General features: G+C 50.4%; 2 protein-coding genes across 2 annotated transcripts in view; both read right to left on the reverse strand.

The window, feature by feature from the left end:
* Positions 1-11,111, reverse strand: part of LOC119565458 (stonustoxin subunit alpha) — a 62,103-nt gene extending 50,992 nt beyond the window's left edge. Inside the window, exons 1-2 of the mRNA XM_037891443.2 lie at positions 11,081-11,111; positions 7,610-7,805 (exon numbers count right to left, since the gene is read on the reverse strand). The gene's annotated coding sequence lies outside the window, so the exon portion shown is untranslated. The remainder of the gene's footprint in view (positions 1-7,609; positions 7,806-11,080) is intronic.
* LOC114019002 (endothelial zinc finger protein induced by tumor necrosis factor alpha) overlaps positions 1-14,073 on the reverse strand; it is a 57,978-nt gene that overhangs the window by 14,889 nt on the left and 29,016 nt on the right. Inside the window, exon 7 of the mRNA XM_037891428.2 lies at positions 3,083-3,214. Within this exon, the coding sequence (XP_037747356.1) occupies positions 3,083-3,214 (132 nt within the window). The remainder of the gene's footprint in view (positions 1-3,082; positions 3,215-14,073) is intronic.

Below are 14,073 nucleotides of genomic sequence, written 5' to 3' on the forward strand. Positions count from 1 at the left end.
TAGGGAAATGCGGTATCGATGAAATTGCTGTAAGGTAGGTGGGTAACTCGATGAAAGGCTGTGCTCAGAGAGTAGTTATCAATGGTTTGCTGTCAAACTAGGAGGATGTAGATAGTGGGGTCCTGCAGGGGTCTGTCCTGAGTCTGGTGCTAATCAGTATGTTGATCCGTGACTTGGATGATGGGGTGGAGAGCACACTGGTACAATTACCAGATGACACCAAGCTGCAAGCACTTTGCAGGACAGGATTAAAATTCAAAATGACCTTGTTGATTTCAGATCAATTCTCCAGTTTATAAAGATGAAATTCAACAAAGACAAATGCAAAGTACTACACTTAGGAGGGAAAAATCAAATGCACAAATACAAGATGGGAAATACTGGCTAGGCAGTAGTACTGCAAAAAGAGAACTGGGGTTATAGTGGATCACAAAGTGAATAGGAGCCCACAATGGGATGCAGTTATGCAAAAGGCTAATGCCATTCTGGGGTGTGTTAACAGGAGTATCATATGTAAGACCATGGGACGTAGTTGTCCCGCTCTTCTCGGCACTGGTGAGGCTTCTGCTGGAGTATTGTGTCCAGTTTTGGGTGTCACACTTCAGTAAAGATGTGGACAAATTGGAGAGTCCAGGGGAGCAGCAACAAAAATGATAAATGGTTTAGAAAACATGACCTTTGAGGATAGGTTAAAAAAACAGGTATGTTTAGTCTTAAGAAAAGCAGACTGAGAGGGAACCTGATAACAGTCTTCAAATATGTTAAGGGCTGTTATAAAGATGACAGTGATCAATTGTTCTCCACATCCGCTGAAGGGAGGAGAAAAAGTAATCGGCTTAATCTGCAGCAAGGGAGATTTAAGTTAGATAATAGGAAAACTTTCTAACTATGGGAGTAGTTAAGCTCTGGAACAGGCTTCCAAGGGAGGTTGTGGAATGCCCATCACTGGAGGTTTTGACGACCAAGTTAGAAAACACCTGTCAAAGATGGTCAAGGTGCACTTATTTCTGCCTCAGCACAGGTAGCTGGACTAGATGACCTCTCAAAGATCCGTCCAGCCCTACATTTCTGTGATTCAGTGATATCTAGGGGCAGAGAGTTCGTCATACTAATCACATTGCTTTAAAATGTATGTCCTTTTGTTGTTTAAATTAGTTGTATTTTAATTTCATAGTGTTCCCTTGTTCTTATACTATGAGAGAGTAAATAGGTCCTGCATATTTACCTTCTCTAGCCCATTCATTCTTCTGTATCCCTGTAGCATTTTCCCCTTATTCTTCTCTCTATATGTAATATTTTGTTTTGTCAATCTGTCTTCCTGTGAAATTCTCCCCAGGCCTCTAGTTATTCTCATCATCACTGTCCAACCCCCCTCGGTTTCTGTTAGATCCTCTTTGTGATGGGATGGCCAGCACTGAACACACATTGCAGGGGAGGGTGGCCCATTGATTTATATGTAAGCAGGGTTTGAATGAGCTCTCCCCTGCCAGCTAGCTGGGAAGGGGAAAAGGCTTCAGGACAAGACTGTATTTACATGAACACACCCCCTCTGCCAAGGTATCCAGCAGACAGAGCTGTGTTGCCAAAGTGATCAGCTCTGGCTGGTGTTGGGTTAGAAATCACTTTGTATTGAATGAGCATAAGCTTTCGTGAGCTACAGCTCACTTCTATAGCTCACGAAAGCTTATGCTCAAATAAATTGGTTAGTCTCTAAGGTGCCACAAGTCCTCCTTTTCTTTTTGCGAATACAGACTAACATGGCTGCTACTCTGAAATTGTATTGAATGCAGGGGTAATGAAATGTTGTTATCCTGATTGTAGGAGTAAAGGGCAGCAGATCTGTGCTTAGCCTGTCCTGTTTGAGGGGGTCACCCTCAACTGAACTGAACTTGCTAAGAGGGAGTTTCGGATGCCAGAGCCCTGTGAAAGTAAGAAGGGGTGGGGGACAGGTGTCCCTGCTGGGAAGTGTGGGTTCTGCCTCAGAATCATAGGCATGGTTTAACTAGCCCCTTGCTACTGTTTAAAGATAGAGCTAATTAGCACTCTAGAAGTGAGCTGTAGCACCTCTGAAGTCTGGGTCCTCACTGACCAAGGACAACCACTGTGAGTGGGGTGGGGTGGGGGAAGAAGGGACAGACACGTTAAAGGAACTTTTGGTTGTAGAACTCAAGAACCTGAGGCAAAAGACCCTGCCCAACGCACTCTGGGGTGGGGGGTTGCTCACGGTTTTAGGTTTATGAATCCTGCTTGCAGCGTGATCCCAAGTTAATGTCCGGTGACTTTCCTCCTTTCATTCAAAGTTTCTTTTTTGCACTCAGGCTCTGTGCATGGGAGTGGGGTAGGACAGCCTCTTCGAGGCGCCCAGGGGTGTGTGTAATTGTCCTGGGTTATTGGGTGGGAGCTTGTACCGGTTCTGTGTTGTACTGTTGAAAGGGAACCCCTGGATATTGAATCCGGCCCTGGTTGCTATCGACGTCCCCAGGCAGAAGGGTTACCTGTATAATGCCATTGGAATAGCTCTGGTGGCATTTTCCATCCCGTTCCTCAGGCACCCAAGCACGCTGTTCACTGCTTGGCCTGCCACTGGACACAGAGTGGGTGTTTTCACTGAGCTGTCCACAGCGATGCCAGGCCTTTTCCGGGAGCGGGGGACAGTTAATGGGAGTCACAGTGATGCGTGTGAATAGCTGAAGTTTTTCCTTCTAATGGGTGCCCTCATGCCCTGAAGATCTGTGTGTAGAGAGGACCCTTCTCACCAGGACCTCACCTGTCCCATGTGGAAATGGGGGGATGAGCCAGCTCGGGGGCACTGTCCCCCTTTCCTAGGCCGACTGCCATGCGGGTGGGGCTGCAGAGATATCGCAGTGGCAGGGGAGCGGATGGGAAGTTTCTCCTTTCTCCTAGTGCAGCCAGTGCTGTAAGGAGAGTCAGCAGGACAGTACCCGGGCAGGTTTGGATGCCCTTTGTTTTTTCCCCAACTCAAATCCCAAACCCAAATGTTCCTAAAAGAAACAGGTGCCAAATGCTTCTTTTTTCTGAAACACTAAGTTGGGCCCCGGGCTCCCCCGTGGGTGACAATTACCTGGGATGAGGGAGTCTTTGCGGCAGTCGTACAGCATCCCCAGCTGGAAAGGGCGGCCCAGAGCCGGCATCGCAATTGTATCATCTGATCCGGCCATTGTTCCACACCCAGACGCTCTCTCCTCTGTCTGACCTGCAAGAAAGAACTGGGGTTACACTTAAGTTTCTGGGGAGCAGATTTCGAATCGAGTCACTGGCTTCAATCTTCAAAGCTTTTTCTGAACATTGCCTTGGTTGTAAAAGAAAGACGGATCTTCTAGTCTCCACAGGGGACAGGAGAGGAAGAAAGTCACTCAGAGATTTACCTCTCCCTTTTCTCGCCTCAGATTATGAATTCTAAATTTTACATTTCAAAGGAATTGTTCCTTTTAGGAAGAATGGGAAATAGTTATAATTTGATGCAATTTAGAGAGATGTAAGCCACAAAGCAAAACAACTGTGGTATTTTGCTGCTCTCACGTGAGATCCCAGACGTGTGGAAAGAACGCTGTGACGTGCCAGCAAGCTGGATGTCCTGACAGGGGCTAAGCTGCAGCCCAGGGAGCCATAAATACCTGCTGCCCAATGGCTAAGAAGAGAGGCGACAGCTCTTACTTAACGCAAGCCAGAGCAAGCCTCTGAAGCAGGGGTGAGCAAATATGGCCCACGGGTCGAGCCGTTTTAAGCTGGCCCATGAGCTCCCGCTGGGGAGCAGGGTCTGGGGCTTGCTCCGCTCTGGCGCTCCAGCCGGGGTGCCGGGTTGGGGGCTGCTCGAGCTGGAGCGTCGGGTCGGGGGCCGCACCACACGACTCCCAGAAGCGGCCGCATGGCCCCGCTCCGACGGTCGGAGGCCGTTCCACACATATGAGCCAGAGAAGGGACATCCCCCTCCCACACCCCAACCCCAATTTTGTGTGCATTCATGGCCCGCCATACAATTTGTATTCCCCGATGTGGCCCTCAGGCCAAAAAGTTTGCCCACCCCTACTTTAAAGTCTAAATAAAACCTTACACCTTGCAGGCCTTGCACCTTGGAATAGAGCAGGAACATCTGCCAATAGATACAGCATAAGGAAATCTCCCTCTCCGAGACCATTCCCAGAAGAGAGTTAAAGGGAACGGCTCCATTTCATGTCTCTTACCTACACTTACAGAACCACAAGCCACCCACCAACTGTCTTCCTGTTACACTGTTAACCCAGAATCCATCACACCAGCCTCCTCTTGATATGTGCCCTACAGAGGGTTGTTTTAAAGTTTAAACTCAGCGAATGTATGAACTCAGGCCTTGTCCACATGGGGGTACGTTGGCACTGAGTTGACGCACACGAGTAGCTGCGCACTACGTAAGCCATACTCCTAGCATGCGCACGGGACAGCTGTGCCCTCTTTCCAAAATGCCGTACCCCACAATTGTAGCTGAGAGATTTCAAATGATTTAGGAAATTATTTGTCTATTATTGGGAATTGTCACTGATTTATACTTAGCAGGATGAAAATGTGATTGTTAGCTTATATATGAGTAACTCTGCGAGTCTTTCATGGAGGTCCTGGAAGTCACAGAGTCCATGACTTTCCAGGACCTCCATGACTTCTGCAGCTGCAGTGGCTGGTGCAGCTGACCCTAGGGCTGCCCCAGCACCTGGGTGACCCCGGGGCCAGCCACTCCGGCCACTGCTCCGGCGGCCCCAGACAACTGATCCCAGGCCCTGCCACGGAGCAGCAGTCCAGGAGCAGCAGCGGTGGGGCCCCGGGCCACCCCCCGCCTGGAGGAGCACCAGTGGCGGTGGGGCTACTGGCCGCCACCCCCCCCAGGAGCAGCAGTGACTGCCGGAGTACCCCTCCCAGCAGCAGCCTCCCCTGGAGCACCCCTCCTCCCCCAGCACCTAAGATTTAGTGAGGGGCATTTTTAGTAAAGTCACGGACAGATCACTGGCCGTGACTTTTTGTTATTGCCCTTGACCGGTCCGTGGCCTTTACTAAAAATACCCATGACTAAATCATAGCCTTATAAATGAGCATTCAGGGAAGTATAATTAGTTGGTATTATTAAGCTGTGGTTTGTTTCGGGAACAATAGGACATAGGGCTGGAAGGAACCTCCTGGGTTGAGTCCAGTCCTCTGATACCGTAGGCAGCCCCATCATATCGTCCCGTTCCTAAACTTACCAAGCTCCTTCTTAAAACTAGTCCGTCTGCCCCCACTATTCCTATTGGACGTTTGTTCCACAGCCTCAACCTCACTTCCACTTCGTTTCGGGGGGCCGTTCATAGCGCTGATTTTGACAAATAAATCTCTGTTTTAGTTTGAGTCCCGGTTCCCTCAGGGATGCTCCTCTGGTTGAGGTCTATCCTGACAGGTGTCATCAGCTGAGACTGATGAAGTTAAGCACCCCCCCCCCACCTATGTGCAAAAAATTGTTGGTACCACAGCAATTTTCAAGGCAGTTGAGTGCGTGCAGGGGGATTTTAGACTGTTACACAGGAGGAGAGTTTCAACCTTAACTGTCGTGCAGCTACTGCCCCACTAAAATCTAGGTTCAAATGCTGCCCCCTTTGCCATGTGTCACGGGGTCCAGACACCCCAAGGGCAGAACAGGGGGTCCGAACCCCCAAGAACAAGCAATGGACTCAAAGGATTGTGTACAATGCTATTGTGTATAATAATGCTGAGTGAAGTCTTTTCTGGAAGCCTGTGATGTTCTCAACTTACTGATCACTGTGCGAGATGGATCCAGACTGTGGTGAGGGATTTATGTATCGTGTATGTAGAGTCTGGAGCTGGTTCCTAAAGCTTCACCTCCCGCTCCCAGCAGGGCGGTGGCCAGCCAGGCAGGGAGGAGCTGCCTCCCCAGCCAGCCAGACTGACTCCCAGCACCTCGCACTGTACAACCCAGGAGAGACAAATGATGGGTCTCTCGTGTGCAAACGGTGTGGAGTGAGTCCCAAAGTGACCTGAGAACTGGGGGGCTGGCTTCAGGCCTTTGGGGTGAGGAACCGAGGGGAAAAGTCCCCAGGTCTGGTAGTGAAGAACTCGGGGTAGGCGGATTTGGGGACGCTTGGGACTGGAAGGGCTGGTGGGGTCACCCTGCAGGGATAACGAGGCTGCTGGAAGCCAGGTGAGACCTTTATGCCTGTGGGCTGGATGCTGGTGCCAGGGCTCCGAGCCAGAGCCACACAGCATTAAGGGACCCACGGTCACAGGGCAGGTGGTGACAGACCCCCTGACTGCTCTGGGGGATCCCCAGAATGTCACACCGCGATATGAGAATGCTTCACATCCCGGCTCGCGCTGTGTCTTGTCACTATTCCCTGTATAACATCAATACAGATTAACCCTCTCTTTGCCACCCTGTCAGCTGCAGCCCGTGGCCAGACTCATCCCCGCACTGGCACGGCGGCTGGTGCAAGGGGGTGGCTCGTACGCCCAGGGGTGCCTTAACTTGTGCCCTGCCTCAGTGGTTCCTCTGGGCCATTGCAGAGATGTAAGAATGCCCCTGCCATGTCTCCTCCAACCCCTGGCGCACCCCAGAACACCCCTGATACCCCGCTGTGCTGGGGTCTTGGAGAGGGGGCCTAGGGGCTCTCTGAAGTGGGGGTATTATCCAAGGGGCTGTGTCAATATCTTCTACTGTATCAAAATCTCCAGCTTCCCTGCTTTCACCTCATTCCCCTCCTGTCTACCACAAATGCTGCTGCTAAAGTCACTCCCTCTCCAAGCGCATTCTCGCCTCCTCACTTCCCCTCACTGACTTCTGGCCTGTTACCACGTCCAATCCAACCTCTGTGGGCCTGAGCCCCATTGCCCTGCACCTTGTCACCTACGCCAGCGCAAAGTGGATGTAAAGCATTGCCCAGCAGGAACGAAAGTGCTTCACACCCCAAAGTACACTGGTGTAATTCACTTCGCAAGGGGCCGGGTGACAGGAAATCAGAGTCACTGAGCAAAGTCCAGCCTGTTACATGCGTCATCTCCCTGTATCCTGCTTCCTTGGTTTCAGCTCTCGCTCGCTCTCTGTGGCTCAGTCTTACTGTGTTCTCTTTTTATTAAGTCCCCAAGACGTGCAGGTGTCCGTTACCGAGTCACCAACTGACCCTGTGGCTGTAACCTTCCTCCTTCTGGGCCCCCTCCCTCCCCACGGTTGGGTACCTGTATTTCTCACATCATTCTCAGCTCAGACTGGATCTATCTGAGGTGGGACCATGTTGTTCTATTTCTAGCCCAAGATTTTCAAAAGTGGCTAGTGACTGTGGGTGCCTCAGTTTTCAGGGGCCCAACTGGAGACCCTTCAAGAGGCCTGATTTCCAGGGGTGGGTGCTCAGCACATTCTGAGAGTCAGGCACCTTTGAGCTGTGTCAAGCTGGGCCCCCGACCCCACGAGTCACTTTTGACAATCTCGGCCATAGTGTGAAGTGCCCAGAACGTTGGGGCTGTAAAAACACCCACTGCTGTTAACAAACCACGGATGAGAATTTTCAATGCACTTACTGCTATTACAAGTCCTTCTTTCAAATGGAGCCAAGTTTCAAACTCACACACAACACGGTACCTTGGGGCTGCTAATTCAGCTCGGAGACCCAACGTGTATTCATCCTTCAGGGGCTGCTGGTCCCTGCGGGCTGTACGCCGTCCACCGGAGCCGTGCGGCTTTCACAGAAAAGTCAAACTTTCACATGGTTTTGGATTCTGTCTTACGCAGTTAAACTGTTTCCGTTTCACTTTCTATTTGGGGTCAGACCCAGGAGCTGTAGGAGGAGTTACTTGGTCAGTGAATTCCATTGACGGGAAAACACCATGGAGCTGGTTGACCAGGGTTGTTTTCTCAGATCAGTTCTCAGCAAACGAGAACCCAGGAGACAACCTGGCAAGCGCAGCTCTGTTCATGGTTACTCAGGGGGGCGAGTTGTAGGGGCCCCTGGTGCCCGGGCTCCAGCAAATTCAGGCACCTGGACCCAGCTCCACCAATGTTTGGGGCCGGGTCTCTCCCCTGGCTCCGCCAGCCGCCCCCACCCCCACGCATGACCCCTCCCCCGAGCGTCCCCCAGCCCCTTGCATTCCCTCCCCCGAGCATCCCCCGGCCCCACCTACCAGCCCCTGAGCATCCCCAGATCCCACCTACCACCACCACATGCCCGCTCCCCTGAGCGTCCCCCGGCCTTGCCTACCACCTCCTTCCGCCCCCTCCCCCGAGCATCCCTGTGCCCCTCATGCCCCCGCCCCCGAACTTCCCCTGGCCCCGAGCATCCCCTGCCCCCAGACTCCCCGCAGCGGTGCTGTGTGACACCTCAGCACTTCAGGCCTCTCCAGGAGCCTCCAACCCCAAGGGTGCGAAGCCGGATTGTTCCCCCTGCCCGAGTGGGACCCACCATAGGTCCCTGGACCCTTCCTGCCCCTTGGGCGGATGGTAAATCTCCGGCCTTAGCGTGCGGGTCTCCTGGGACTGTTCCCCGCACACTCCAGGCACCCGACTTTCCCCTTCCCTGGCCTCCGGGCCTCACCCGCTTCACTTAACCCCCCGTCCTGACCCGATTGCTCAGGCTCGGGGCCAAAGGCACCTGCCCTCACCCAGCTCCTCGGGCTGAGGCAGGGCTGGCCCTAGGGGTCAGCGGGCCGGGCGAGCACCCGGGGCTCACCTTGCTAAGGGGGGGCTTCCGGAGCAGGATTGTCCTGTCCCTTCCGCCCCACTGCTCGGTGCAACCGCCCCTGCCCCTGTCCCTTCTCCCCCCTGAAGCTCCCCCGGCCAAGCTGCTCCCGGGAGCCTCCTGATGTCAGGGTGCCCCATCCCCCTGCCCGGGTTCCCTGCTTCTGCTGAGCTGGGGGTGGGGGGACAAGGGTTTGTGCGGCTGCCGCTGGGGCAGGAGTGGGAAGGATCCCTGCATGATTCCCTGTTCTGTTCGCTCCCTCTGGGGCACCTGGCCCTGGCCACTGTCGGCAGAGGGGAGACTGGGCTGGATGGACCTTGGGTCTGACCCAGCAGGGCCGTTCCTATGAATAACATTTCAGTTGTTGCCCTTTTTCTTTCTCTTCCACTATGAGCTTATATTAGTTCGGTTAATGTCCAGATACTGAACAGATGATTCCAGGGAATTTGGAAATTGAAAGTACTTGCATTGCACTTGTACTTTTCCTTCTAAATACACAAGTAGGATTTCCACAGGACACTTGTTCTTCTAAGGGCACCTGGCACTTACACCTCAGTCCTGCGGACACAGCAGAGAATACAACGGACTCAGTTCAAGATCATTTCAACTGGCATGGAGCAGGGATGAGGCTGCATTTGGAGCCAAGGAAGTGATTGTAGGCATATAGTGGGTTCTTGATTAAAGTTACTGTAATTCACACAAGAAACAGCCCTTCACCGTTTGATGTTTCTCCCCTCGAGCTCCCATTCCATCTCTAGCGTGCGTAATCCTTGCTCACTTGGGGGAAATCATCACTGTGACCCAGACTAGGTCAATCTATCATTGAAGCAGGTGTTACTTAAGGAGCACATAAGCCTTTTATGAGTCCTTTGTGAAGGTGGGAATTTTACCCTGCGTTGAATTAGATACAACTTATTTTTATTTAAGAGAGAAAATATTCAGCATGAAATCCAAAGAGTCTATTAAGTCTCAGACTTGAGCATAGCTGGTCTGCAAGCAGAACCTTTCCTGGGTGCTTCTGGCACATACAGAATGTAACCATTGATCCAATAAAGACATTAGCATACAGGCCCAAAGGATGCAACGGGATATAGATAATACAGTGCCCCGGGTTCCGATTACTGACATTAGAATAGACCGTAGCTGTAAAAGTAATGTATAGAGTACCAGAAAACCCTGCCCACACAACCTGGCTGGGTGTGACATCATAACAGCTCAGACATTGCACCTTCACTCTGCACTATGAAAACAAACACCCACATGGACTGTGTTATGTCCACTTCTGGATCCACCAGTGTCTTTCTGTCTAACGCAATCCCCTGGGGCAGGGCCTGTGCAGTTATCTCTGTTTTCTATAGCACCCGGCTCTTAACAAATAGCACTAATTACAACTTAGCACAAACAATGAACAGCTCCCAAGTTCATTCATCCACCTCTTCATACCCTACGGGTGCCTTTGAGGTCAATTCCTCAAGTGTCACAGAGCCACAGAAGTAAGGGGACAACGGAGAGGAAGAGACCTGTCAGGCCCCATCTAGTCCACATCCCAAGGGGCCATGCAGGATCGAGCGCGGTTTGTATGTCTCACCCATCCCCGTGGTAGCTGAGCACCTGGCCTGAAGAGTAAATGCAAACACTGCTTTTCCCCAGCCCGGCCAGTAGCAACAAACAAAAACTTCTTGTTTTACAAATATAGAAAACATGAGGGTGCAGCTGCGATTGAGGGGCCTCGTCTTGGCCCTCAGAAGCTGGGGCTGGAGCTCCTGGGAGATGAACTCTTGCCCCACAGCCTGCCGGAGGCCTGCTGGGGAAGGAGACTGTCAAGGTTCCTTCCCCATTTTGAACTCTAGGGTACAGATGTGGGGACCTGCATGAAAGACCCCCTAAGCTTATTCTTACCAGCTTAGGTTAAAAACTTCCCCAAGGTACAAACTTTGCCTTGTCCTTGAACCGTATGCTGCCACCACTAAGCATTTTAAACAAAGAACGGGGAAAGAGACCACTTGGAGACGCCTTCCCGCAAAATATCCCCCCAAGCCCTACACCCCCTTTCCTGGGGAAGGCTTGATAAGAATCCTCACCAATTTGTACAGGTGAACACAGACCCAAAGCCTTGGATCTTAAGAACAATAAAAAATTAATTAGGTTCTTAAAAGAAGAATTTTAATTAAAGAAAAAGTAAAAGAATCCCCTCTGTAAAATCAGGATGGTAAATACCTTACAGGGTAATCAGATTTAAAACATAGAGAATCCCTCTAGGCAAAACCTTAAGTTACAAAAAGACACAAAAACAGGAATATACATTCCCTCCAGCACAGCTTATTTTACTAGCCATTAAACAAAAGGAAATCTAACGCATTTTTAGCTAGATTACTTACTAACTTAAGGAGTTATGAGGCTGCATTCCTGATCTGTTCCCGGCAAAAGCATCAGACAGACAGACGAACCCTTCGTTCCCCCCCCCTCCAGATTTGAAAGTATCTTGTCTCCTCGTTGGTCATTTTGGTCAGGTGCCAGCGAGGTTATCTTCGCTTCTTAACCCTTTTCAGGTGAAAGGGTTTTGCCTCTGGCCAGGAAGGATTTTATAGCACTGTATACGGACAGGTGGTTACCCTTCCCTTTTTATTTATGACAAGCCCCCCAAATTACAAATAGGGTGAAACACTGGCTGTGATTTCTTCCTGGAGCTCTAGAAGAAAACAGAGTTAATAAGACACATGCACCTCTAAATAGACTACCAACTGTATAAAGACTAACAATATTTTCCACATCTCAAGGACGATTTTAACCAGTTGATTTTGGGAAACTTTCACGGGAGAGTGCATCAGCCCCTTTGTTAGAAGCTCCTGAGATGTGTTGTATGTCGAAATCAAAATCTTGGAGAGCTAAACTCCACCGAATAAGTTTTTTGTTATTTTCCCCTGGCGGTATGAAGCCACTGTAGCGCAGCATGGTGGGTTTGCAGGTGGAAACGCCGTCCCCAAACGTATGGGCGTAGCTTTTCCAGAGCGTAGACAATGGCGTAACATTCCTTTTCACTGATTGACCAGTGGCTTCCCCTCTCAGACAGCTTCTTGCTGAGAAACACTACAGGGTGGAACTTTTGATTCGGTCCTTCCTGCATTAAGACTGCTCCCACACCACGCTCGGACGCATCTGTGGTTACTAGGAATGGTTTGTCAAAGTCTGGGGCCCTTAGCACAGGGTCAGACATGAGTTTTAAGCTAGTTAAAGGCCTTCTGACACTCTTCGGTCCACTGAACGGCATTTGGCTGTTTCTTTTTGGTTAGGTCTGTCAGTGGGGCGGCGATTTGGCTGTATTGCAGTACAAATCACCTGTAATATCTGGCCAACCCTAAGAAGGATTGGACCTGTTTTTTTTACTTTGGGACAGGCCACTTTTGGATAGCATCCACTTTGGCCTGTAGGGGGTTGATAGTTCCTTGACCCACCTGGTGTCCAAGGTAAGTTACTTTGTTTAGGCCTATTTGACACTTCTTAGCCTTAACAGTTAGTTCTGCCTCCCTTATGTGCTCGAAGACTTTTTGTAGATGTTTTAGGTGTTCTGCCCAGGAATCCGAAAATATGACCACATCGTCAAGGTAGGCGACTGCATATTCTCCTAATCCCGCTAGGAGACCATCTACAAGTCTTTGGAAGGTGGCGGGTGCATTCCGCAGCACGAAAGGGAGTACATTAAATTCATACAGCCCGACACGGGTGGTGAAGGTTGACCTTCCCTTGGCGGATTCATCTAGTGGTACCTGCCAGTACCCCTTGGTTAAGTCCAAGGTAGAGATGAACTGGGCCCATCCCAGTTTCTCCAATAGTTCATCTGTGCGTGGCACTGGATAGTTGTCTGGGCGAGTTACTGCATTTAGCTTATGGTAGTCCACGCAAAAACGTATCTCCCCATCTGGTTTGGGAACTAGAATCACTGGAGATGCCCATGCACTGCGGGAGGGGCGGATTACACCCATCTGTAGCATACCCTGGATCTCCCGTTCTATAGCAGTTTTAGCTTGAGGAGACACCCGATAAGGTTGGACTTTAATTGGGTGAGCATTACCTGTGTCAATGGAGTGGTATGCCCGTTCAGTCAGTCCTGGGGTGGCTGAGAATGTCGGCGCGTAGCTAGTGCACAGCTCCTGGATCTGCTGTCGCTGCACACGCCCAAGGGTCATGGAGAGGTTCACCTCTTCCACGCCACCATCACTTTTTCCTTCGTAGTAGACACCTTCAGACCACTCAGCGTCATCTCCTCCCTGGGCTGTATACTGACAAACCTTTAACTCTCTGGAATAAAAGGGCTTTAGAGAATTAATATGGTACACCTTCGGCTTTCGGTTGGAGGTGGGGAATGCTATGAGATAATTAACAGCTCCCAGGCGCTTCTGGACCGTGAATGGCCCTTCCCACGACGCTTCCATTTTATGGGCCTGGAGCGCCTTTAAGACCATGACCTGGTCTCCTACTTTGAAGAAACGTTCTCTGGCATGTTTATCGTACTAGGCTTTTTGCTCTTTTTGAGCATCTTTTAGGTTTTCTTTAGCAAGGGCTAAAGAGGTTCGGAGGATGGTTTCTAGGTTGGTTACAAAGTCCGGAATGTTAGTTCCTGGAGAAGGTGTAAATCCCTCCCATTGCTGCTTCACCAACTGCAATGGTCCCTTAACCTCGCAGCCATATACAAGTTCAAATGGGGAAAACCCTAACCTGGGATGTGGTACAGCTCTGTAGGCAAAGAGCAACTGCTGCAACACTAGGTCCCAATCATTGGAGTGCTCATTTACGAATTTACGTATCATGGCCCCCAAAGTTTTATTAAACTTCTCCACCAGGCCATTTGTTTGATGGTGGTAAGGGGTGGCAACCAAGTGATTTACCCCTGAGCTTCCTAAAGGCTTTCCATAGTTCCTGCCAGGAAACTAGTTTCTGCATCTGTAAGGATGTCGGAGGGCCAACCTACCCTGGCAAAAATGTCTGCTAGTGCCTGGCACACACTTTTAGCCCTGCTGTTGCTTAGAGCTACTGCTTCCGGCCATCAGGTGGCAAAATCCATGAAAGTCAGTATGTAATGCTTTCCTCTGGGTGTCTTTTTCAGAAAAGGACCCAGAATATCCACAGCTACTCGCTGAAATGGAACCTCAATGATGGGGAGTGGCTGGAGAGGGTCAGGGCTTTGACCTGACCCAAACCCTTGGATCTTAAGAACAATAAAAAATTAATTAGGTTCTTAAAAAAAAAATTAATTATAAAAAAGGTAAAAGAATCACCTCTGTAAAATTAGGATGGTAAATACCTTACAGGGTAATCAGATTTAAACATAAAAAATCCCTCTAGGCAAAACCTTAAGTTGGCCAGTGCAGTGTTT

The sequence above is a fragment of the Chelonia mydas genome, chromosome 2 (genome assembly GCF_015237465.2).
Source record: "Chelonia mydas isolate rCheMyd1 chromosome 2, rCheMyd1.pri.v2, whole genome shotgun sequence".
Lineage (NCBI taxonomy): Eukaryota > Metazoa > Chordata > Testudines > Cheloniidae > Chelonia > Chelonia mydas.